This window comes from Blennius ocellaris (assembly GCF_963422515.1).
Source record: "Blennius ocellaris genome assembly, chromosome: 10".
In the NCBI taxonomy this organism is placed as follows: Eukaryota; Metazoa; Chordata; class Actinopteri; order Blenniiformes; family Blenniidae; genus Blennius; species Blennius ocellaris.
In genome coordinates, this window is record NC_137659.1 from 10268222 (window position 1) to 10293683 (window position 25462).

Below are 25462 nucleotides of genomic sequence, written 5' to 3' on the forward strand. Positions count from 1 at the left end.
TTTTTTAAATTGACATCACTAATGTTAAACTAATTTAGGTCAAAATAATTCAAGAGTTGTGTAAAATTTGATGTCGCACACAATGGTGTGGTCTATCATAGAAGCAGAGTTGCACCATGCATCCACTGGCTCTGCAATTGGTAGATGCAATGGTCAAGGTTATTGAGCTTGTCCACATTGCACAGCCAACAACAGAAACTTCATTTGGCTTTTCACTCGCAGATCTAAACGTGAGCATTGCTTTGTCAGCAGACTTTTGGTCTGAAGGTGGATATCGAGGAGATTAAAGTCCCTGCCACTCCAAGCATCTCCTTGAACTGATAATGAGGATAATGCTTTTGATGATACTTTTGTTGGTATCATTAGGATGCATTTCTGCTGCATTGTGAACGAGCTGCAGGCAAAATAAGCCAGACCACTGCTTTCCTTAGTGGACGAGAGTGGCCAAAGTAAGAGAAATAAATTCAATGACAGTTGTTGCTCAGTTTTTAACATACAGACGTGATTTGAGATGAAAGAATCCAATACTTGCTATATTTCTTCATAAACCTGGTAGGAAATCCTATGAAACCAACATCATCTTTGTCTGATTGTTGATCCTTTTCCAGCTTCTCCGTCCCGTTTATTCAGAAGTCCATTCATTTCTAATGACTATGCATCCTAAGAAAAAGAAACAGGTCGCAGGTGTGCGTTTTTCCACATTTTTAAAAGGTTTGTCTTTGTAGTATTGATCAAACACCAACGGAAAGTTTTTCTGGCTTCACAATTGCCAATAATTTTTTTCCTGTATGGTAAACTTTTGGACTGTCCTTGAGCAATGCACTGGAGTTCAACTTCAGCCTAACTCTTTAGTACTGCTGAAAATGCTGCATGAACGCTTCAGCGCAAACATGGCTGCATTTCTAACCCACATTTTAGATGTGCTTAGGGTTCAATTCTTTAAAGGAAAGAAAGAAGCATTTTACTTTTTACTGTGGTGCTCACATGGTGTTTGTTTGTATCCAAGGCCAGTGTACAATGACAAAGTTCCCCAGCAACAGATTATTAGCTTTTTCTTTGAGGCTGCTGTGGAGAAAACACATACTCTGACAACATGTTAGTTGCTTAGAAAACACACAGAAACCACGCTTGAAAAAAGTCTTTTCACGATCCTTCGCTGAGACACGGCCCTCCTGTTACTTACAGATACTCCTTTACAGCCTTTTCTGTTTTTCTTCTTCATTTATTCTTCTGTGTCGAAACCATATATTCTTCTATTTGTGATGTAGTTTACCCAAGGATGTCTGTCAAGCATAAAACTCTCTGGCCTCTCCATTACTATAGTAACTTACTTACTTTCACAGGCAGATTTCCCCCCCCCATTGTTGTTGTGGATTCAGATTTTTTTTTTTTTCCTGTACCAACTGACATTATCGCAGCTTGCTTTTCTGTATTTTTTTTTTCTTTGGTACAAAACGTCTAAGAACAAAACAAGAGCATCAACAAACAAACGGTACGAAGGAAACCCTTTGTGACAATTAAGCTTCCTCTCACTTTCATTGATTGCTGAATTGACGTTCACTCAATTTTTAAGAAAAATGACACACACACACACACACACACACACACACACACACACACACACACACACACACACACACACACACACACACACACACACACACACACACACACACACACTGCAGCTCATCTAACACCTCTGAAATTGCTACAGTAGAATGGTGGTAAGTGGGAAGCTCAAAGAAATTATTTTAGCTTGCAAACCACTTTACAAGCTATGATTTTTCTGTTGGTTTAATTTGCCTCGGTTCATAGTAAATCACAGGAGATCTGTTGTGATCACACCCGTTATTATCAAGATGGTGTTTTCTACCTCATGTGGCGGGAAAAAAAGGTTTATTTGCATCAATTTGTGCAGCATATTACTGACTCTGCCTTGAAATAATGTGTCAATCACACCCTTTGGCTAAACACGCTGCCAATAGGAATTGGCTGACAGATTTTCTTCGTCACCGAATAATGACGTCCCATATAATAGGAAAAGATGGATTTTTTTTTTCCCCTTGAATTTTCCAGAGTGCAATTTGCTCTCATGGTCAAAAGCTAAAATAAGTGCTGTTTTGTGTGTGTTTGTGTCTCTTTCAGTGCTGTGAGTGGAGAGATGCAAGATGAGATGTACTCGTACATGGACCAGCTGCCGGTGTCTGAGATCATCCATCAGGTAAGAGACGAATAGAAATCCCAGAATCAGATAGGGACACTCGGAACCATACAAATTATGTCCATATTGTTCACTTTTTGTTGTTGTTGTTGTTGAGCGATCCTTTTATTCTGGAATATTTCTTGTTTTGTGTTTATTTTTTGATGTGAAGCGTGTCCGAGCTCGTCCTTAATTTGGACACGGAGTGGAAAGTTGTGTGCAACATCCACCAACAGATGTCTTTGTGCCGTTTCCATGGTGACAGCTCCAAGTGTGAAATGCAACTGCCTCCTGGTCTCGGTGTGAAGGGGCCACCATGAAATCCTGCCGAATAGATAGGCAGGATTGTGGCAATGGATTGTGCATTCACCTCATTCTTAAAGGGATTGTGGCTTTCACTCAGGTCGACCTTCACAAATGAACACCTCTCCCTCCTCAATCCACCTTTACAGCGTGTGCTCTGCATTCACAAAGTCCGCCGTTGGTCCTGTAAGACTGCCTGTTATGAGCCGATTAAAAATATAATTTCTTAACTTCCACCTCAACTTGTACCACCGAAAAGTAAAGAAGCCACATTTGTCTTTGCCACAGGCAAGAGCAGACACTGTTGTTGCTCACATTTGGGCTTCGTCTCCCTCTGAGCAGCTCGTGCTTTAAACAGTGTGGACTGGCTGATATGAATATGCACCCTGTATTACATTTAATGAAGATGAAGCACACTCACCAAATCTCAAGTGTAACATAGAGGCTGTGTCTTCTGCTCAACATACATGTGTAGAAAACTATGTAGACAGATGCAAAAATATATAGATCACAGGAATTCAACCTAATCATGTACCCAATAACTCCAAATCACCTGTGTCTGATTAAATAACAGCAGAGGAATGAACCACAAGATAATTACTTGTAATTTTCTTTATTTCTGCAGCTATTTTTTTCCACCTTTTAGCTCATTGTTTAACTGTCTATATCTTCATATTTTGATTTATGTCTGATTAAGATGGGACAATAAAGGAATTGAAATATTCAGACTGAAGAATGTTTGAGGCAAAAAAGACATTAAGGTAAGGTCGTTTGTACAACAGTGTGACGTGAAAGGAAAAATAGAGACTTCACTTAAAAATCTCCTTTTGGCTTGTTCTGGCACCGGACCACAGTTGTTGCTGCTTCTTAATTTTTACATTTTTTGTCAGAAGAAAGTATTGAGCAGTCTGAACCTACCTCCTGTTGGGGCTCTGTGTGGCCATTTCCAGCTGTTTTGAGATGAAAAGTTGTAGTTTCTACATGAATTATAGAGGAGCTAAGAGGTGCCAGTGTCCCCTCAGGTGGTGGTGGCCAGCAGAGTCAAAAGGATAGTCGGCAAATAAACTCGTTATGATGCGCTAAAACGGGCTAGGACCCTCTGCCTGTATGTATAAAGGCTGGCAAAGTATCGGTTATCCTCAAAGAGCTCACCCAGCTTATCCTAAGAAAAGTCAATAACTGCGATATTAAAAAAAAAAATTGGCTGAACTGTCCAGTGGCCTCGATTAAACAGCTCAGTGTCTTGGCGCTGTCCAACAATTGTGAGACCCAACAAGCGAGAGATTCTTGAACAATTTGAATGGGACCTTTCTTTAAAGGGGACACATCACACTACTTTTCAACACTTTCACATGGTTCCTATTGGTCCATTCACAGCTTTTTGCCTCAAATCCACCTTGTCCTTGATTTTCAGCCAGTTGAATATTTGAGCATTCGAGCGTCATTCAGAATCTGCTGGGTTTCAGGGAGCGGGACTGGCTCTGCCCCACACGCTCATCTTGGGAAGAGGAGGAAGTGCTTCATCTCCTTGTGCCATGTGCCATTGTTTACATTATATCTGTTGCTAAGTTAAGGAGAAACACTGTTCAACCAAACCACTATGAACCAGCCTGGTGTTTCAAAAAGTAATTTAAAAGCATATAAATCAGAATATCAAAGGTCAAAGGGAAAACAACTTTGGTGACGACACCGAAGGTTTGCGTTCCGATTCGCTCTTTGGAGCACACACTTTAGAAACAATTAAACAAGCCAGAGAATGAGATGGCAGACTTTCTTCACTTCTGGAGGTACATTCACGGGTATGGGGATGATTATTACTGTAGGAAAACCATTAGAATGTGAATTTTGCGCAATCTGTCCCCTTTAAGAAAATATACAAATATTCAGGAAATTTTACTCCCAGAAACATTTTTCATATTTTTTGACTTGGAAAATAGACTGCTTTATTTTTTACAAATTGATCTAGTAATTCAAAATGAAAGTCTTTTTATTGTTAACCTTTTTCCATTAAAACAATCTTAACAACAGCGAGTGGCACAGAAATATGAAAATGTTTGCCAAAAGGCCACAATTGAAAATGTTTGAACTTCAGCGACCATGGTGATGCAGGAGCTGCTGTCATTTGATTTGACGGTCATGTTCATTTCCACATAGCTGACAGGGAGCTGCTGGTCTTGATAGGAGAGGTCAGTTCGCTTGAATGAAGTCAGTAGTTCAAAAAAAAAAAAAATGGTGGGATCCCCTCTGCTGAAGGCACTGCTGGCTTTCAACCAGTTTGCTGTGAGCACACAGTCGGCTGGCCTAAAGAAATGTCGCTGACCACAGGCCTGAGCTCTGTCGGGAGTATATTGAGTGTTGTGATGGCAAACGGGAGGGGTCTCCACAGCCAGTGGCATTCAGTGCAATTAGCTCAAGGCTGCCTCCAAACACAGGCCAGTTTCAGATCTGCTGCCCTTTGCTCACACCTGAGCACCTGTACAAACTGTGTTGTCTTCCTCCATTGGCCTCCAGTCTGCTTACCAGCTTCATCTCTGGGCTCGCTGGTCTTTCAGCCCCTCCAGTATTTTCATCTCCGTACTGCATTTCCTTGCGTTTGTGTTCGCCGCCCCGCACCTGCCTCCATTCTTGAAATGCGCCCGCACGTACACACAAACACGCTCGTCAACCCGACGACCTCTGGCAGAGATTTCGATTATCGGCTAGCACTCCTGCTGGGCTGAAGATGGGAGTCCTGACAGACTGAATCATCTCTCCGCTCGCTCACTATCGTAAATCTGCACCGCTGCAGAGTGACCAATGTTCATCAAGCCTATTGACAGCTGTCTTCTTTTTGATTAGCTGTCATATGGTGAGCAGCACTCTCTGAGATATCTCTATCTTCATGCTGCGGCGGCAGCTCCCTTTATTGCTGTTGATCAGATGCACTCGACTGAAGAAATAGATGAGATTGAATCTCATAAGATTACTAAAATGTTCCCATGTAGGCTGTAGTTTATTTAAACTGCGCCACTGAAATAAAAACAAATCTTTGTATTGAGTTTATCTTTTAAGAAAACTAGTTTTTCCCTTTTGCTTGCAGACCGTGTGATAACTTGTAAATATAAAAGTCATCAGCGTGACTGACAGTGGAAATAGAAGGCGCTGCTGTATGGTGTATGGATGCGGACTCCCCCTCAATTGTGTATGTGTGTGTGAAGAGTTGATTATTGCCTTGTCACCAGTGGCAGCTGTCTGTCTGGCGATGACAGGGTGAGGCCCTTCATCCTGCCACCTTCTCTTTGCAACTTCTCACATCTCATGCCATTGTCAGGGCCTAATCACAATATGCTCACTTCACAACATCGCAAGGTGTTTTCTCTCTCGCTCTTCCTCCCTCTGTCTTGTGTATTGTAGTTTTTTTTTTCAAATTATTATTATTCCTCAGTGCTGTGAGTCCTGGTCTCTGGCGTCAAATTGTTATTTGTTCTTTCGCCAGCTTGACGCCACCCCATATGGCTCCAGAGAATTGAAAATGGAAACAGTGAAAATTAATGCTTCGCCTCCCCTCCCATCCGTTGCCAAATCCTCCCCTCACTCAAGCTGCAACAATGGCACTTTTCATATTGTGGATGTTGGGATTTGGTGGATCACAGACCAAACCCGGTCTCATAATTGCTGCTTAATCAAATAGCAATTGGAATTTGCTCTGATACTCGGCGTCGAGAAACAATATCCACTAGAAAAGCAAAACGGGCTTTATGAGAGAATAATGCACCCACTGCTTTGAATAGCTCAGCACTTGCAGGGGCCTTAAATGTCACGGCGAAGCAGCGAGGTGTCCTGGCTGAGCACCGCAGCTGCTGTGCCTTTATCCCACCACATAAATTTGCTGCAGTTTTGACCTTGGACCGCTCGTGTTTGGCAGGGCGTTTCAGACCTCCCTCAACGGCCATTAGCATCCTGCATGGCCATGTTAATTAGCTCCAATCAATCAGATGGGTAGCTGTTAATTGATTTTACCGGTGAATTGAGTGCGCTACACAATGCGTCTGTAATGCAGGCGCAGCTCCCCGTCTTTGGCGGTGGGATGTAAATGGTTTGGAGTCGGTGAAGGCCGGCCAACATTTGCCATTTTCCTCCTCTTTCTCTCACCTTACCTTGTACTTCTGCTGTCTGTCGACGTCAATTTTTATTTTTCCATTTTCTTTTCGAAATGCTTTTTGCTTCCATCTGTTTAATTTCTGGGTGAAAACCTCTCTGCTCACGGAAAAAGAGTTTTTAAACTGAGGAATGCGTCACTCGTTGAAGCGATTACTGAAAATTGTCGTCGTGCGGAAACTCCAGATGTGGACTGGTGTCAAATTCTCTGACGTGAGGATTTGATGCTTATCTGTTTTATATGATTAGAAACTCTTAGTGATTTCCACTGCTGCTTGGACTAAACAAGAAAATTCAATCTAATCCTTGGACAATGGAAACTTGGAATGCAATCGCTCACAGCTCAGCTCATTTTAGACGGCATCGACGCCAACCAGCCAAAGCTGTTATCTCGGCGTATAATTTTTATTGATGCTGAAATAGCAGGACAAATAGGTATAAAGAAAATATTATTCTGAAGAGTATTTTCCGGTGAGATTTTGTTATCACAGATCAATTCATTAGGTACATCAGGTACAGATCGATTCCACTGTTACAAAGCTAAAATGTAAATTTTTGAAGCTGTCGTTTTGAGCTTTTCTCTGGACTAAAATAAATTGTCAGGATCTGGCTTGAATGTCATGACAGAAGGAGAGGAGAGGAGAGGCGAACCTATGACAAAATCCTTGTTTATTTACTGAATGAGAAAGAAAGGCAGAAAAGCAACATGATGTTAATGATGACGCATGCGTATTGTGACAAACATACTCCCGTTGAACGACTTAGTCAAGCTCCAGCCAAAGCTTGATTCTTCGTAACATAAATTTGAATTAAATTGTAGTCTGCTTGCTACTACTGAGCATTTAAGTGTAAAATGGTAAGAAACCATTTGTACTTTATTACTGTAATTAAGTCCATTTCTCAGGTATCAATTTGGAGTTGTGATTTTTTTTTTTGGGGGGGGGGGTGATTTAAACACTAAAGCCACAATAGTTAAAACGTTTTTGAGCGATGAAGTTACATCTATAAAGTTGAAATCCAGGTTTCTCTGTTTCTGTTTCTAATATGAAATTCCATTTAAAATAACATCCAAATAGTTTGTGTTGTGCCTGTAAATGTACAAAATAATTCTGACTCAAAACTACAATACGAATCATTTTCAGGCTGCTCCATTCATTCTGACATTGTAATATAATGGCCGTAATTGTGTGTTCATACATAAACACATGTACATTTCTTTCTACCACCAAAAAAGATACTTTAAAAGGCAGTGTACAGGAATAAAGTTAAAAATGCATTTTTACCTTCTACTTTTGTACTACTGATTATATGAACAACTTACCTTTAATTTAAATCACTATATGATGTTTTGTTTTTTTACCAAAAAAAAGTCAGTGTTTGACAATAAATTGTCATACAGGGATTCACAAACTCCCAAATCAGTCTGGCTGAAGTTTTATATACAATAAGACTGATTAGACGTCACTGAGCGTCATTTAGGTCGTGTCTGATCATAATATGTGAATATTGCTGTCTTTCTTCAAACATTTTGATACTATTCTCCCCCTTCTCACTTTCCTCTTGACATATGCTCCTCTCTATGCCGGCTGTGCTGACATGGCTTCCTGTCACAGTCTATCCGTCTCCCTTTGCTCCTTCTGACCCGGGGGTCTCCCCCCCCCCCCCCCCCCCCCCCCCATGCACATCTCTGCTAGCAATTGTCATAGAGGTCAACTGCCCCTGATGGCCACACACTCTCAGTCACCTCTCATGAGTGTCTTCAGTGGGCCTCCGCCTCGTGCTCCAGGTGTTTAACCCCTCAGCTCCACTCTGCTCCATCATGTCACTATGTCTGCAGCTAAAAGTCTCTCAACTCTCATTTTGTGATGTAGATCTTATGCTTGTAGTGTAACGAGAGCAAAGCGGACCCCACACACACACTGAATCTGTGTCATGGCCCGAGTCGACGGTGTTAGCAGCCAGTGACCGTGCAATGACGGTCTGAACAGGCACATCAGCTTCCATGTGATTATGTCAACGTCGCTGTGGCACAGAGCTCTGATGTCAGAGCGTCATGTCCCTCTGACCAGAAAACACAGAGGATGACGGCTGCAGCGTGCTGGCAAATTTAATTGGGATTTGGGGAGATGTCACCGTATCAGCTGAACTGGAACAGACGTGTGCGTTCAAAACTCTGAGGGCTCAGCTTGCAGTGTCAGCAACACATCAAACGCTGGTCTGTTGCTGTATAATTGTGACTAATATTAGGCATTGAATGATTCTGGAGGCATCCAATGACATGCGTGTTAGCTTTAATTGCTGGCTTTGAATTTGTAGTGGATGGTGTGTGCATGTGCGCGTGTGTCTGATACTGAAAGAAGGAAAAAACCTATTTGATTAAAAAAACAATTCTTTTTTTTTTTTGGTTATCTGATCTGGCGGTACTCTCCAACACTGATTGCTGATGCTCATACTGATATTTACACAGTTTCAATCTTATCATTTCCATGAATATTTTGCAAAGTCTTCTATTATCTTGACGCCACAGTGCTTTTTGTTATGCACACAAGGTACTCTGCCACTTTTAACGCACTTAAACGGAAACAAAAACAAGTCATCAGCCGCAAGTAGAGGCATATATGTTCCATTCTGTCACTAACCAATCTTTACTTTTAAGGCTGACATTACGTATGCTAACTGCAAGTCAGTATATTTTTTTATCCTTACCCTGAGTGTTGAGAAAGATTTCCATCAGAAGGTGAAAGCTGTGTCGTGCGCACTTGCGACGAATTAATCTAATAAATGGTCTAATAAATGATCTAATGAAGGTCATTCAGAGATGATGACTGGCTTTGAGGTTGACAAAGTGTGGCACCATTACTTCATGCAGCTTTAGAGCATCCCCTAATCTTCTGGATTTAGTGGTTTGTTACACAGACCCCCCATGTGTTTTCTCTCAGATGCCTCCCTCTTTATTACCTACGTGACCAAGGTTCTGTCACTGCGTTCATTAAAAGCTGGGAGTATAAAAGCCTCGGAGGACACAGCCCAGCCTCTTTAGGCCACAAGAGTGTGTTTTAGGTTTGTTGGTCGTGTACCACATTCAGTAGACGCATGCTCTTTCTTTTCTTTTTTCCTTCTTCTGTCAAACTGACGAACCTGGTGAACTAGGATTGGCTCTTGTCCCTGTTTGTGTTATTCTTTGTTTCTTATCTGCCCGATTGTCTCGGTGAGTTTTCATTCAACCTTTATTCAACTAATAAAATTAGAGGCTGGTGAGGTTAAAGCAAAAAAGCGTTTGACTGTGAAACTTACCACTGGTGATACATGTACAACAGTTTGAGAATCAACGCAGTAGATTAGCATCCTCTGGGAACCCTTTCCTGAATGACGTCTCTGCTTCATCACACAGGAATCTAATGGTCACCCAGATCCTCATAAAGACTAATCAGGAGCTTCTCTTCATAATAATTTGTGTTGAATCAGGGAAACGTCCAAGACATTCCGGACAGGAGCTCCCGAGGTTCCCTGGAGACCCCTGATGTACTGCAGTGGTTCTCAAATCAAGTCAAGAATGTCATTCTTGTTAAGGTTTTCTGAATTTAATTGATGACTGTTTTTCCAGATACTTGCTTTGAATCTATATTATCCATTGTCCCTTTTGTCATTTCTACATCCCATTTAATCTCGTCATGGTCCGCACCTGATTCTCCCCTTAATATGTTTGGGTCATAATAGACCTCAATTAATATTAATTGAGGTCATTTCTGAATAATTACACTTTTGGTAAACCCTTGAGGATAAGTTGCTCAGTGTTAGTGTTTTGTTGTCACCAGTAATTAGCCTTGTAGTGTAGCATTTTTTCATGTATTTTAGTTCTTTTTAAAAAATTTTTTTTTATCATTTTAGAAATAAACAGACACAACAAGATCCTGCCCCACCCTCCACCCCTATCCCCTGCTGTCACTCGGGTGTTCCGCAGCCTACAATAATGGATGTCAGTATAAAGTGTATAAACACAATTATAATGATAGACAATTATAATGTACATAAAAATGCATCTATGACTCAGACCCTCTGATGTAGATGTCCTCGCCTGAAGTCTGCTTCTTCATTTAGTCACTGCTGTCATCAAGGATCTTATTCTTTTTATCTCACTTATACACCGTTTAGGTTTTTAACTACATGGATGATGGTGTTTTCCTTGCCGTGTCCCCATGACCTGTATGCCCTCCCCTATAATTATTACTTTGAATTATTATATAATTCAGGCTTACAAACACAAGATTGCAGGATATTATTATTGTTGTGTGTTTTAAAATCCTGGTTTCCTGGTCCCTGACCATCATTGAGTTTCTTGTTAGTGCAGTGTTAAAAGTGCCTGGGGAAAGAAAACAAAAAATAAAACATGATTACTTAGTCTAGTATTTGTTAAACCCTTCACACTATTCTTACATCAATAATTTATAGATGAGAAATGATGGTGTGATTGGATTTGATGGACATTGGCTTCACTGCACTGAAAACACGCACACAGACAGAATCAGTACATGTAAATGTCATATCTCATGTAAAATAAATGAAAGAATTCCAACTTTGTCAGAAATCGTCGTGTTCTCAAAAGACCTCTGCGTTTGTAGTAGGAAGCTGATGACAAAACGGAGGACTATTTTTGGACTAAACGCCTAGTTTGACATCTGTTAGTCTGATGTCAAAGAAATGAGACCAAAATCTGTCTGTTGTCTGACATGTTTCCTGTGGTTTCTGTCAATCTCTCACAAAAACCAGCATTTATTCAGTTGCTAAAAGCATCCCGGTTCTCGCTTTGAGCTTCATTGTCTCTGCAGCTCACTGAAGTCAGTCAGCTGAGGCACTGAGCTCCTGGTTTCTGTCTGACACAATCGACTGAAGATGTACAGTGTGGGGCGAAAGCATCTGTGACTGAGTGCAGGAAATTAACATTAAACGGGAACATAAGCTCGAGTACAAATATTCATTGTGAGCGATGTGTCGGCGGCTTCTTTCTGAGCTGGATTTACCTTTCTTTTCCTATTTTAATCAGTTTGCCTTTAGCGCTTGTGGTGAGACTTTAAACCGTCAGTTGCAGGATATTTTGGGTGTTTTCTGTCATGTTAATGCCACTTTGAGGATAAGCAGCTTTTCATCGTAGACCTGGACCCCTGACCCGGTCCAACTCTGCGCCCGTCCCTGCAGCCCAGGTCTAATGTGGGTTGCAAACCACAACTCGCCCGCTGTGGTTTAGCATTCTGGATGGCAGCGGCGCTTCATTGATTTGACTTGATTGAGCTGTTAAATAAATTTGGAGTGAGACGTAATCTAATTTTAGTGCCGCCCTCGGTCTTTCCACATTAGGAATTGGCAACATTGTCACGTAAGCCGGAGTTTAGATTGAAGCGACAGCCTTGAGCACAGAGTGCGCCGCGTGGAGGCTCGAGAGCACAGCCCAACACGCTTAATGAAAATTACCTTCTCGCCCAAGTCACTAAGAGCTGTTTAACTAATAAATTATATGGATCGTTTTCACGAGGTAGAAGTGCATATTCATTTCTCTGGAAGTGACACTGCAAAGTGACAGAGGTCTAAAAGTCACACTTAACACCCAATACAGTACTTTCAGCCCCTCCTTTTATAAACATGAATATTTATTATATATACACAAATACAGCAGAGAAATTATCTCTATATATGCTAATTCAGCAGCTATTAGACTTGTTGTGTATATATGTTCAGCAACATATGGAACTGCTTATTTAACTTTAATTTCAAGGCGATTCGGTTTCTTCAAAAAGGAAATTCCAGCTGTCGGCCATCAAGATTACATTAAATATCTTTCTATCTGCATGGTGAATAAGTTACTACCTCATTTAAGGGAGTTGTAATATTGTGCCCAGCGGTTCTACAAAATTGCTATTTCTCTTAAACTACTGGAGTGGTTCACATTACTGAGCTAAGATTTAAATAATGGTTTTGGGGGATTTCTCAAACCTTCCCTAAATATAAATCCAGAATACTTAAGCGGAGTGTTATGAGTTTTACTTATGCATGTATTTATTAGTATAAAATTTCTAAAAGCAGCTGCAAATACAAACACCAAAGCAGAGCAGTATTAATGCCTGTACAGCTGCAATTCTCCCACTGTGTCACTTCTTCTTTCATTAACGGCTTATTTCCGATCACTTCAATCAATATAAGAAAGTGATGGCTTTTATTCATACAAAGATCATGTTTACAAGCTTTAAGCCGTCAAGTCCTCAGCCAACAATTTGTTTCCGCTTTTCTTTCAAGGATTATTTCCCAGCTTTTTCTGTTCGCTTGTGAGCCGCTGAGCCTGATTTTAGCTTTCCACCACTTCTGTCGAGCACGATGCGTTTCATTGGTCTCACTCCTTTAAATTGACGAGGGCTCATAAATGCATTATCTTTGCACCGGTGCTGCACGTGTTGCTGCAGGCCTTGTTGGCTTTAAGAGATGTTAGAGGTGATGAAATGCACTATTTGTTGGCACGCAATCGCCTGAAGAGAGAACAGCTCTCCTTCTTTAGTCTTACAAGCTTGTCACACCGACGCTAAGGTCATTTTCCACAAAGACCTCCATGTTGCACCAACGTGTTCCCTAAAGAAAACAAACACCAAGTCCAGGGATTCTTATTATTTTGCCACTTTCTTGGACACTAGATGCTCTGAAGTGATGACTTGTTTGTTGTGTTTGTCACCTCAAGCTTTCTTTTAAAGGCAGTAGCTGCACAGTAAATGAACTTTTATACATCCCTCCGGGCACTCGAGCGACATGATTTTTTTCTGTTATTGTTGTTCCATTTCACAACTTTTGCAATACTCTAAATGTTGCAAATATTTCAGAATACAACATGCACATACTTGCGTATATTATTTGATTTTCTTGAGAATGCTTTTGTGTTTTTTGAGGCATTGTAAAAGTCTTTCAAATAAATGTATTAACATTTTGTTAATGTTTAATATGTGAAAAAAAAATGCATATTCACACGTTCTTTCTGGGAATTACCTATGTGTATAAATCTTACTTGACATAAGTAGCTCCCTGACCTCGACCAGCATGTCGCCCGCCTTAGATTTATTTACACTTTAAACATGTGAAGTTGCAACAAACAAAGTGCAGTGAAAGACTTTGAGCAACTGTAAAATCAGCAGTGATTTCAGAGTCGGGGTCGTTGATTGGTCCGAGCTTTATTTGACATTCTTGCCCCCGACCAGGCAACTTTAACTGCTCTTGAACAGTTACCTGTTCGCTGTGCTGCTGTGGGTAATAATGGCTCTGGACTGGACTTTCACACTGGAATGGAATCGTCCAGGGATTGTCAGTCTGCTGTCAGCGTGGCTCTGGCCTCTGCTCTGCGATTGAGCGTGCGTGCCAAGTTAATATGGATGTGCTTCAGGAGGAGTAAATAGACACGGAGCGCTGTAGTACCGCTGCAGCGCGCCAACCACACACAGATCTCCAATGGTATTGTTTGGCGGCTTTGCAGTAATATTTGTTGTCACACAGCTGTACGTGTGGACTTTGTGCCTGAGCCAGACTCGGGTGGGGGGGGGGGGCTCTCGCTGAGCGATCATCCTCCCCGCCAAGTCTTAAGGTTTTTCTGGCTTTTGGGGAAGATGTCTTGTCTGATGGGCGATTTCCTGACTGGATAATGGCAGCTTGTATTGCGAGGGATAACAGCAATCTCTTAAGTGCTTCCTCGCAGCCCATCTGTAGCTTTGTCGCCAGCCGAAGAGTTGGGAAGATTTTTTTTTTTAGAGGTTAAATCTCATCTCTCTGCGGAATATTGCCACTGCATTAGCATATAAATGTGCTCCTTGTGAGATGCATGTTTAATACGGGAGATTTAAAAGTATAATCATACACAAAGTGATGATGTGGCAGTGAATGGGACAAACACAAGTCAGGGGAGGTGTACTGATGAGCTTTACCACCCGCCTTTTTGTGTGAACTTTTGTCTGTTTGTCTGTGTGCATGTGCGTGCGTGTGTGTGAGACAGCAGATAGTGTACATTAAAGTGTGCTGAGAGATAAAGCCAGTGTGTGCGTAATTCTGTGCCTGCCTGCCCGTGTGAATGACAGAACAATCAGCGGTGGCCTCAGCAGGGGAAATATGCACACAGTTACTAACCTGCATTCTCCCCCCCCCCCCTCTCCTTCAACCTCAACCCCCTGTCTCACCCCGTCTCACCTGCCTCCCTGCAGAAACCCAAGCAGAAGGACTGGCATCCTCCTGATGGCTTCATCCTGGGCCTGTGGACTCTAATCCTCCTGGTGTTTTTCCAGACGTACGGCATCAAGCACCTCAAACACATTTTCTGAGGCCTCGGCGTTTCCCCCCGCTGGATATCAGAGGGCCTAAAAGCTGCGGATCTGGAGTTTTTACTGAAGGGGTATTGGAGGGAAGGTGTGATTTGTAACGGGCTTATACGAAAAGTGGAAAGATGAATGGCACCTCGACTCTGTGCTCGCCCCCCCCCCCCCCCCCCTTTCCAGGATGGTTCTGCTCTCGTGATGGATGTAAACAGTTATGTTTAATTTAGATTTTATGTGAAGGGGGATCAGTGCAACATGCAGCTGTTTTTATTTTTTTTTTACAGTTTGGTGTGTTTTGTTTCACAAGGACTTGAGCATATTTATTCTGTGTGAGTGTTAATTGTTCTGTTTTGGTAAGTCATTCCACCACTGAGCTCTGATTTTGAAAAAAATGCACTGAATTGAGTCAGAAGATAAGAATTTAATTTATTTTTGAGAGTGTGCCGCTCTGCATATTTCAGCAGCAGCCTTTTTGTTTAAGTGCTACTTAGAACGTCTACTCGGTCAGAAAAGGGAAAATGTGGGACGAGGACAGGCTGATTGGCCGAGAGTGGGCTGTGGAGAGATTACTGTTTAATGTCTCCCCTGTCCATATACATTACACCCCTTGACCGTCATATCGCACTTGTGAAGGATAACAATCGCATATAATCCCATCTCGCATGATGGACCCATCCACTTTCCCATTCACTAAATTGCCCTCCCTGTGGAAACATCCATTAGCTCTCGAGCCATGTACTCTGCTGATTGTATTCTGGGTGATGGACAGCTATTTCCCCGCTCTTTCTGCGTCTCGTGCCACAGCGCCGATAAGTGAGTGATAACGTAGTAAGCCACTGGCCGTCCCAAATAAATCTCCTTCTCGCAGGGACGTGTTTTCCTCTGCTTTTCTTTTCCATTCTTCCATTGTGCAGGCAGTCAACATCGGGGTCATTGCTGTAGATGGTGTGTGTGTGTGTGTGTGTGTGTGTGTGTGTGTGTGTGTGTGTGTGTGTGTGTGTGTGTGTGTGTGTGTGTGTGTGTGTGTGTGTGTGTGTGTGTGTGTGTGTGTGTGTGTGTGTGTGTGTGTGTGTGTGTGTGTGTGTGTGTGTGTGTGTGTGTGTGTGTGTGTGTGTGTGTGTGTGTGTGCCTGGATTGAACCGGCTGCTATTTATCTTTGCTTCTTGTCACAAGGGCCCGCCCATCTGCTGCCCACTGCCACTCTCTCTTGTGGCTCAAGTGGAAAATAGATGAAGTTGAAAATGAAACCATCTGCATCTGGAGCCGGCTGCTGCGTCAGCCACTGTGTACCTTTTTCTAACGCATTATTTATGCAACGTTTACTCTTTCTTATTTCATGTGAGTTGATTCCCCAAGCTCTTTTCCAGCAGCACCGCCATTTCTTTTCTTCACCACTTGGACACTTTTAATGCCTTTATTGAAGAGAAGTTTGAAGATTTTGGCTCTTTTCTATGAATATCTTGAGCCCGGCAATTACCTGAGATTTGATTAACAGCTGTTTGAATCCTGGAGAAGGTTTTTTTTTGTTTTTGTTTAAATATTTATTGGTGCTTATGAAAATCTAAATTTGGGTTCATCAGAAGCAACACAAATATGATTGAAATAACTGTAGACTGGATTTATAGAAGAAGAGACTTCTGATTTTGGCTATTGGTTCATTTTATTCCTCATATTTTGGGTGAAGAAACTAGTTCTGGAGTGATCTTGTTTGCAGAAGAGTGTAGATATTCACAACAAACTTTTTTTTTAAATGTGTTTTGTTTATTTTGTTGAAGAGGAATCAAGATTATGTTGTTGGGATTGTTTATTTTTGAACCATTATGTTAAAAGGACTCGTGAAAATGTGTGGACTCCAATAAACAGCAGATTGAGATCAATACACTTGCAAGTAATTGGATTCATTGTGGACACACATCAAAACCAAGACGGACTCCCAGTGACTGTGCCATTTTATCTGATATCTCCTATCTCATACTAAAATAATACAAACTCAAAGGCATAAATCATACCAACCAAACCATTAAATTTTGGCTTTGAAGTATATCGTATCACGAACCTTTCAAACATGTTTTAGAAATTTAATTATGCTTAGCAATATAATTAAATCTGTTTTCTCATGATCATCATCTCTTGGGACCCAATGGTTTTACTGTTGAGTCACCATAATAACAATCCAACTTAGTCGTCTGTCCATACAAATGTCTGTGTACTTAACGTTTTTAATGTTTATACCATATTGTTCTCTGCCCACATGTGTGTGGTTTCTTTACATAAACAAACTGCAGCACCCACTAGTGGCCCAACGTGTAAACGGACATCATTTTCAAAACCTTGCTGTGTGAGATTAAAACTTTGCTGAAACGAAAATGCCACAATGCGTTTTCACTTTAAATGTTGACGCATAATAGGGGCCTGACTTCTCCTGCTGCCTCACCCCCTCACCTTGAAAACCACTGTGCTGGAGTAATAGTATTTAGATATTCCAGTTCTGCTATTTGCCTTCAGAAACCTTGAAGCTATGCCTGACAGTTTATATTCAAAGCTTATTCATGCTATAGAGAAAAGCCTTGAAATCGATGTGCACTCTTCTTTTGTTTTCTCACAAAGAAAAAAAACGACAACAAAAAAATCCAAACAATTCAAATGCAGTTTTCATATTCTCCGAGTTTCATCTTTCAAAAGACGGAGCACCCACTGGATCCAAGTCCCTGCATACAGTCTGCGAGTATCAGGCGGGCGGCGTAGACAATAACAATGAGAGCTTCTGTATCTCAGATGGATTTGTTTGATCTGAAACCCACTTCAGAATGGACTTCACGTGCTGCGTGCCACTCGTTCCCACTTCAGAATTGAATGCTCTCAGCCTTCCAGCGCGGAGTTGTGCTCTCCGTTCGCCGCGGTTCCTCCATGCTAATAAAGATCAGTGTCTGCCTCTCCCTTCACACATGACTTGGCAGGGGAGAAACCCACTGACAGGACAATATTGGAGCAGCCATCTCCGAACAGGTGGAGGTATTTCAGCCTGAAGGGTCGGGCAAGGTGCTCTAAATATGTCACACAGGTTGTTGAGCGATGAGCAGTGTCAGTGGTGGCATTACACACACACACACACACACACACACACACACACACACACACACACACACACACACACACACACACACACACACACACACACTGTCTTAAGAAGTGAAGCATCACCAACATCAGCCCTTTGTGGCTGCTTGCTAAATTTAATGATTTACGCATAAGCTCACACAAGCTGCTCGGAGACGGTGTGTGTCTGACAGGTTGTCCAATTTCCTTGGAAACTTTGGATATCCAGCTGCTTGCCTGTCAGCGAGGCTTTGTGTTGTCAATCATTCATAGGGATGATAATAGTGATTTTAGCAGTCATGGATTTTTCTTCCTCATCTGCAACAATAACTGACATAAATCAGGCACAGCTGTGCTCGCTTACTGTATTTCTGAATTTTGGAATGAGAAAACACAAATAACGGCGAGGCCAAGTTCTGGTGGATGGTTGCAAATTGCGCCGTCTCTTTCTTCGATCAACATGCATTTCCTTAAGTTCATCCATTTATGCAGAATGTATTTTAAAGCGAGCCCGAGCTCAAAGACAGCAAAGGGAATTTAAATGTAAATTCACAAGCATGGGGAATAGTTTTGTCACGTTAGATCTCAGGATAAATATTAAAACTGAGGCGGTTGATGGTTGTTTTTCAACCTTGGAGACAGTTTTGGTAACTGTGGCAAGTAAGACAGTGTTTCCAAGGTCAAGAGTGAATGTCTGAATAGATGTTGATGAAGGGCTCCCTCAGAAATAAGACTCTCACCTGGAGAAAAGCAATAGGTTAAATGTAGCCAGGTCCTTAATTTAGTTTTCATTTCAATTTCCATGGGCTTCATAAAATAAGTTTTCTTAGGGGTGGGTGGGCTGTAAATTGTGGAATTGATTTAGATAACTGAAAGATGACAAGTCTGCCAAATTTTGCATTTCAGACCCAACAAGATAGTCCTGGAGTTACTTTTGTATTTTTAAGCAGCCACTCGTGAGGTTTCATTAGTTAGGTGGACATGAAATGGTGCTGCACAGGCATTATGATCTGTTTCTTAATGAGTCGTTATTACAATGACCTACTTTTAAATTGATGTCACCCATGAGACAATTTCAAGCGGTCATGCAGAACTGGGCATAACACCTCATCAATGAAAAAAAGGGATTAAACAGCAACAAAATGGCCGAGATAAACTATATATACAACAACAGGAGATCTTAGAAAGGTATGCTATGGTTTATTAATGCAATGATGTCAAACATAAAGACTGTGGGTGAAAACAAACCCACAAGAGGCTCCAAACCGACCCTCAACCCACCAAGCAAACAATCAAAACTAAAACATTGATTTTTGTAAACTAATTTCCTGAACACAGGGCAAACAACAACACTGAGACCCGCGCTGAGATACCGGTGATGCTGCCATGAAAGAACTAGCATTAGCTTCAAAGTCAAGGTGACTGTAAAAACACCCATAATGCAACAGCGACAGGAGAAGTTTTTTTTCACTGACATTTCACTGTATTCTGCACCAGAAAGTTTCAATAAAATTGGCTTCATGTTGAGATTGTTGTCATTTTTAGTAGTAAGAGTTTGATTTTGCGAAAATAAATACATGTTCATCACATCTACTCTGTGTCACAACAAATAAATACTTTTAAAGTTTAAATTTTCAGGTTATTATGGCATTATTTTACTGCATGCGGCCTCTGAACTAAAATGAGTTGGACACCTTGATTTCGGGGCTGTGAATACATCTCGGGCACAAATGGAAAAGTAACAAGGTCACTTTAATTGTTAACTGTCTTATTATTTCTGTGGTGGTGATCAGGTATTAGTTTGTTTCCGAGAAAGGCTGTGGTGCTTCGCTCCATTTTAAGGTGTCCTCAAATTGCACCTAAAGAGGTGAAAATCTATCAGAAGCCTCTATTTTTGCCCTTTTCTTTTGATTGGCTTAACTCAGACTGCAAAAAGAACAGACTGTATCTTGGAGGGGAGTCATGCCATTTTGAGGCTTTTTACCGGCGAGTGAACCAGAAATCTCTGCACAGGCTTCACGGAAAGAAAAGAGATTCTCATTCATTTTTGACTTTGTGTCTCCAAATCCCCAAACTTCCATGACCACTAACGATCTGCTTTGTTTTACCCATTTAAAATAGAATAGAGACTTTGCTTGATTAAAATGTTCCTTTAATGTTTAATTGACATCTTAATGGTGGGATTGATCAACTTTCAGATTTTTGATGAAATTCATAACTCAGGGGCATTAAAGTTGTCTTCAACCCAGCTTTATGGTGATGAAGCTCAGGACATGTTTCAGAAATAAACTTAGACCCTCAGTTTTTTATTATTATTATTATTTATTTATTATGGAGCGTGACACGAGACTCCTCTTTTAATGCCATTTTCCTTGCTGGTTTCAGCTCAAATATTAATATTTTATCTTTACGACTGTCTATTTAACAAAATGGGAAATTTCTAAATTTCTTGAGTTCTTGTCAATTTGAAAAGACATTTTGCACAATTTACTGTTATTTTTATGAAGTGCCAGAGGCCTTGAAAAGTTCCTCAAATACTTTTATTGCACTCACGTAAAAAACACCTGGTATTAAAGAAGCCTTTAATACGTGTGAAGCCTGAAGTATTCTTCTGCTGATTGCTGCAGACGGTAATGTTGGGTTGGAATATGGCTTCCAGGAGAATTTATACACCTATAAAGCAAAATTTGTGGTGGAAGTGGTTCATGTGTGCAGACATCATTTCATTTTATGCAGCATCTTCACAGTGGTGGGGGGAAATATTGCCTCATAAGTTTCACTAAAAACTTCAACGGCACAAAATCAGTTTATCTTCAGCTAGTTAATCCATCCAGGCCTATTTTCAGCACCACTGTCAGTCTTGTTCATTTCAGTAATTATATCATTAGAAATGGATAAATACTGCTTGGATGTACAAGAAAAAACCTGACATAATTCTAGGCTGCGCCCTCCTTTCTGCTTTCCGAGCAAACTTTTTTGAAGTCAGTTTTAATTGTGCAATTAAAAGGGATTATTTATATACAAATTGATTTGCTGCTTATTTAAGAGAATTGCTTGTTATTAAGAATTATTAGTTGGAACAGTAGTGTCACATTGTTTGTGACAATTAGAACAGAAAGCTGGTTGTTTCACATTGTTTTTACAAATAAAAACAAGCCATTATTCACCCTAAATGCAAATAATGTACATTTCATTGATGCGCTAAAGGTCCCCCAGTTTATAAATTGAGGTGTTGCTCTGCTGAATGCTAGATTTTCTGGTTTGATGTTACCTCCATGTACATCCCTTACCTTCAGACGGTGAGGCGGCCCCTTGCCATTTTCAAACTGGAACGTGGTCGTAGATCTATTTGCAGCTCTGGGGAGTAATGAGAAAGCTCTGTCACTCTGCCCGTCGTTCATTATTATTTCAGTATGACACAGCCCCGTGTCACAACCAGACGGCCTGAGCAAGATGGAAAAGTAAAAACAGCATCTCCCGCCAGTGGAGGGTAAAGGTGAGTCACCGGTTTCTCGTGTTTATCATCTTCATTTATAATATGTGATTAAATGTAAACAGAAATAATATTTGAATTGGTTGTGGCGACATTTTTAGCTCACCTTTTACCCCTAAAAATATTTTATTAAGCAGAATGAATTTTAGACTAAAGCCTAAAACCTGTTCAGTCATTAAAATAAACAAGGCTGCTGTCTGGTTTTTTTTGGAGAGCCACAGTTTAGATTAGATTCCTACCATTTGTGTTTGAATGATAACAGCTAATTGACTGAAGAAAATCCATCCTTTGCCCAAAATCCATGACCTTGCAAAGCACCGCAAGCACGCCACGGTGAAACAGAACGGATGTTTGTTTGGGACGTATGCATTTCGGTTACTGAATTTGCTGCATCTGTGCACGTCGGGTAACACAGGAACACACAAGACTTTTGCCCCCAGGGCTTTCTGCCAGAAAGATTTACGGTCAGGACGAGAAAACATGGGCTGGATTTCTGGCAGAACACCCTGAAGGCAAACCTCCCCTCATGCTTGAAGTTCTACGGCTCGGTCTCTAACTAGCTGCTCTGTCTCGCTGTGCCACGATGCAGGCTGACGTGCGAGAGCAGATAGAACTGTGCTCAGTGTTCACAGTCTGCATAGTCATGCACACACATATGCAGACACCATGGATTAAGCTTAGATGCAGCTGGAGTGAGTTAGCTTAGTTCAAAAAAGAAGGCTGCAAAGAGAATCCAGTTCCTACTTTGCAAGAAGCAGAAGAAAGGATTTAAGAACTCCACTCATTAACGTGATCGTTTGAAAAGGACTTATTCACATTTTCAAAATGAAGGAATCAATGTTGGTGAGAATGTTGAATCTGAAATGTCAGGGTTTGTTGCTTTTGTCGTCTTTTTAGACTGTTCATCTGGTTTATATACTGCATTATCCAATGCATGTGTTCAGGCTGAGGGACAGAACCAGGAAACTTACTTTACACAGACGTGAACCAGATGATTTCTCACTGTGAATCTGAAGAGTGCGAACCACTCCACTGTATGAACACTTTTCATAATTTCCACCCAGTTATTAGATCAAATGAATCATCTATAATGCAATTAGGTATTTGAAGCCCTGCAAACCGTATCATGATTCTTCCTATTTAACAAAAGCCAAAACATTTAAGGGCTCTCCACTTTGTTGATGCACACCGATTGTGTACATCCAATCGCACATGCCTCGAAAATGAATTTTTTCTTCTTCTCTGTAGTGAAGTCAATCCTCGCTGTGTACAGCAGCACTGCTGCAGCCGTTTGTGATCTACGAGAGGCAATTGTGTTCTCGTCTGCACTGTGAAAGTGTCATGTGAAACATGCTCTCATAGTATGAGTACCCATGTATGTGACCCACAGCATCTGTCTGCTCATTACTCACATTACAGAGATGAAGGCAAAAATCAATACGGACTTAGCACTGGGATATATCATTAGGACCAGCATGCATCTCGCCCCTTTCTACTGACTGACACCTGATTCTTATTCATGGTAACTGAGCGGAGGAGGAAGAAGAGGCAAGGCGGGGAGTTTACATGTAACACCTACTCCATCAAATGAGAGAAGAATGCACATAAAGTACATCCGAGAGAGGGAGGGTGACAGATCACAGACTCATCGGTTTAACAAAAAGAAAACCCGGGATTCTTGGAGATGGTGTAATTCTCCTGCGAGATGATTCAGGCCCACAGAGACGGCATTAGATGAATATAGCAGGATGGATGCTGCAGCCGCATTCCCGCTCTCGATCTTAATCTGCCACTTGTCTTGTGTGACATGTCTGTACATTTACATGGAAATCCATCTTGAAGCCGTATGAATCGCACTATTAACTGGTGACAGGAGCCAACAAAACCTTATGACACATTGAGGATCAGAGCGTGAGATAAAACCTCCCAATGAATGGCGCGTGTTCGTTGTTATTGTAAGTTTGACTTGAGCGAGCTCACAATGCTCGCATATGAAAGGCAGTACAAATAAATAAAAGTCAGGGAATTGATTTATACAACTGTTTTAAAGGGGTTTGAGCCTTTTGTTGCATGAGACAGAAGTTTACTTAATAACATCTCACTTGGCATCCACTATGTTTTCAAACTGTGGGAAAATATGACATCTGAACAGAGATAATTCACACTTTCAAACAGCCAAATTTAACGTAAATTACACCAAACTTTGTATTCAGTTTTGATGGTTTCCAGCAATACATTGTAAGATTTCAGGCGGTGGGATAATCTTGAAACGTGGTGAATCCCGCATAAATCCTTTATCCAACAGAGGCTTCGTGATGAGACAAATTTGAGTTTGTATTCTGTCATCCCTCAAGCAAACATGTGCATATACACGCACGCACGCACGCACGCACGCACGCACGCACGCACGCACGCACGCACGCACGCACGCACGCACACACACACACACACACACACACACACACACACACACACACACACACACACACACACACACACCAAAGACCATAAGGGTGCACCGCATGCATGCACCAAGAGCGGAGTGTGTGATGAGGCCGCCACCTTCTATAACCTCAATTTACAAGGTTTTCTCATAGAGGGGTGTATTACTTTCCTCCAGTACACAAAGCACCGCTGCAAATGTCCAACAGCATCAACGGGACTCAGTTTTAATCTGTAGCAGTGGTTCTTTCTTCCTGCTTTGTGTTTTAGTTTCAGTTTGGGGGGGGGTTTAGAAGTCTCTCACTACAAATTCCATCCATCCTTTGAGTTTCTGAGATGAATTCATGGGTTTTCTTCTGCCCGACACCAGTCACGTCTTCTGCGCAGTGGCAGTGACCGTCCCCTCCAGCGTCAGGTTGGCTGGGAGAGGCGGTGGGCTCCAGTCCGGCTGGTAGAAGTGGATGTCAAAAGTCCGTGCCCAGTTGGCAAAGACCCGCTTCTCTGTGATGAAGCGGTGATGGCTGCCCCGGCGCCCGCGTTCATGAGAAATGTACATGGCGCACTCGTCTGGGCCACGGGGCTCGTAGTAATGGTAGGGAACAGAGTGGTGCTGTGGCTCCCTGCAGATATGGAGAGGGAGGGAGAGAGAGAGAGAGAGAGAGAGAGGACAGCTGACATTTAAAACCACTTTAATGAGTCACTTCAATTTCATGTGCCACCAAAATGTGTTTTTCATTGTAAGGTGAGGGAGGCAGGCTGATCCACATTCATTTGTTTGTCATTGGCGGGGCCCACGCAGCCAAAAAGGACCTCGTCTTAATACCATTTAAATGCCACCTGCAGCTTCACACTTAGCGAAAAAGGTAATATTAACCAAAAAAATTGGAAAAAGCAGCCAATCTTTTTATAAAAATGTCGCAATATGCCCGGTTTAGGTTCAAGGTGGGTTCTTGTATAACCGTGTTTTCTACCCACATTACAGAGTATTCAGATATAATTTTTAAAATTTTTTTAAAAAGATGTTGAATTAAAACTGTAAATTGTATTTGTAGGGCCAGAAATGAGTGGACACTTGAACACGACACTGTTGAGGGAAATATTTCACGCTCCCACTCTCCTGGTTTGGGGCTTTTCACAACACTACGTATTATGAGCACTCTGAGGTGTTAAATGGAGCTGAGGTCAGGTCAACTTCTTTCACACCAAGCTGGGAAAACATCTCTGGATGTGCAGACAGATTGAAACAGGAAAGAACGAAACAATCTCCATCGCATATTATTGTGTAAAATATCTCTTCGGCCAGCACCACATGCTCCAGTCTGAGTTATGTGCTATAAAAAAAAAATCCCAACTAAATAAATAAATTGAAACGGCAACCCTAATCAAGCTATAGCTTGATTTGTTTGAGTGTAAATTAAGGCTGTCAAATCACGCATTGTATACTTACGAGTTCAACATTTC

General features: G+C 41.5%; 2 protein-coding genes across 2 annotated transcripts in view; one reads left to right on the forward strand and one right to left on the reverse strand.

Moving 5' to 3' along the window:
- Positions 1–15132, forward strand: part of pigk (phosphatidylinositol glycan anchor biosynthesis, class K) — a 30434-nt gene extending 15302 nt beyond the window's left edge. The window contains exons 10-11 of the mRNA XM_080504080.1: positions 2146–2221; positions 14860–15132. Of these exons, the coding sequence (XP_080360206.1) occupies positions 2146–2221; positions 14860–14976 (193 nt within the window). The 3' untranslated portion in view covers positions 14977–15132. The remainder of the gene's footprint in view (positions 1–2145; positions 2222–14859) is intronic.
- Positions 15133–23504: 8372 nt separating this feature from the next.
- Positions 23505–25462, reverse strand: part of st6galnac5a (ST6 (alpha-N-acetyl-neuraminyl-2,3-beta-galactosyl-1,3)-N-acetylgalactosaminide alpha-2,6-sialyltransferase 5a) — a 49953-nt gene continuing 47995 nt past the window's right edge. Inside the window, exon 5 of the mRNA XM_080503932.1 lies at positions 23505–24621. Within this exon, the coding sequence (XP_080360058.1) occupies positions 24372–24621 (250 nt within the window). The 3' untranslated portion in view covers positions 23505–24371. The remainder of the gene's footprint in view (positions 24622–25462) is intronic.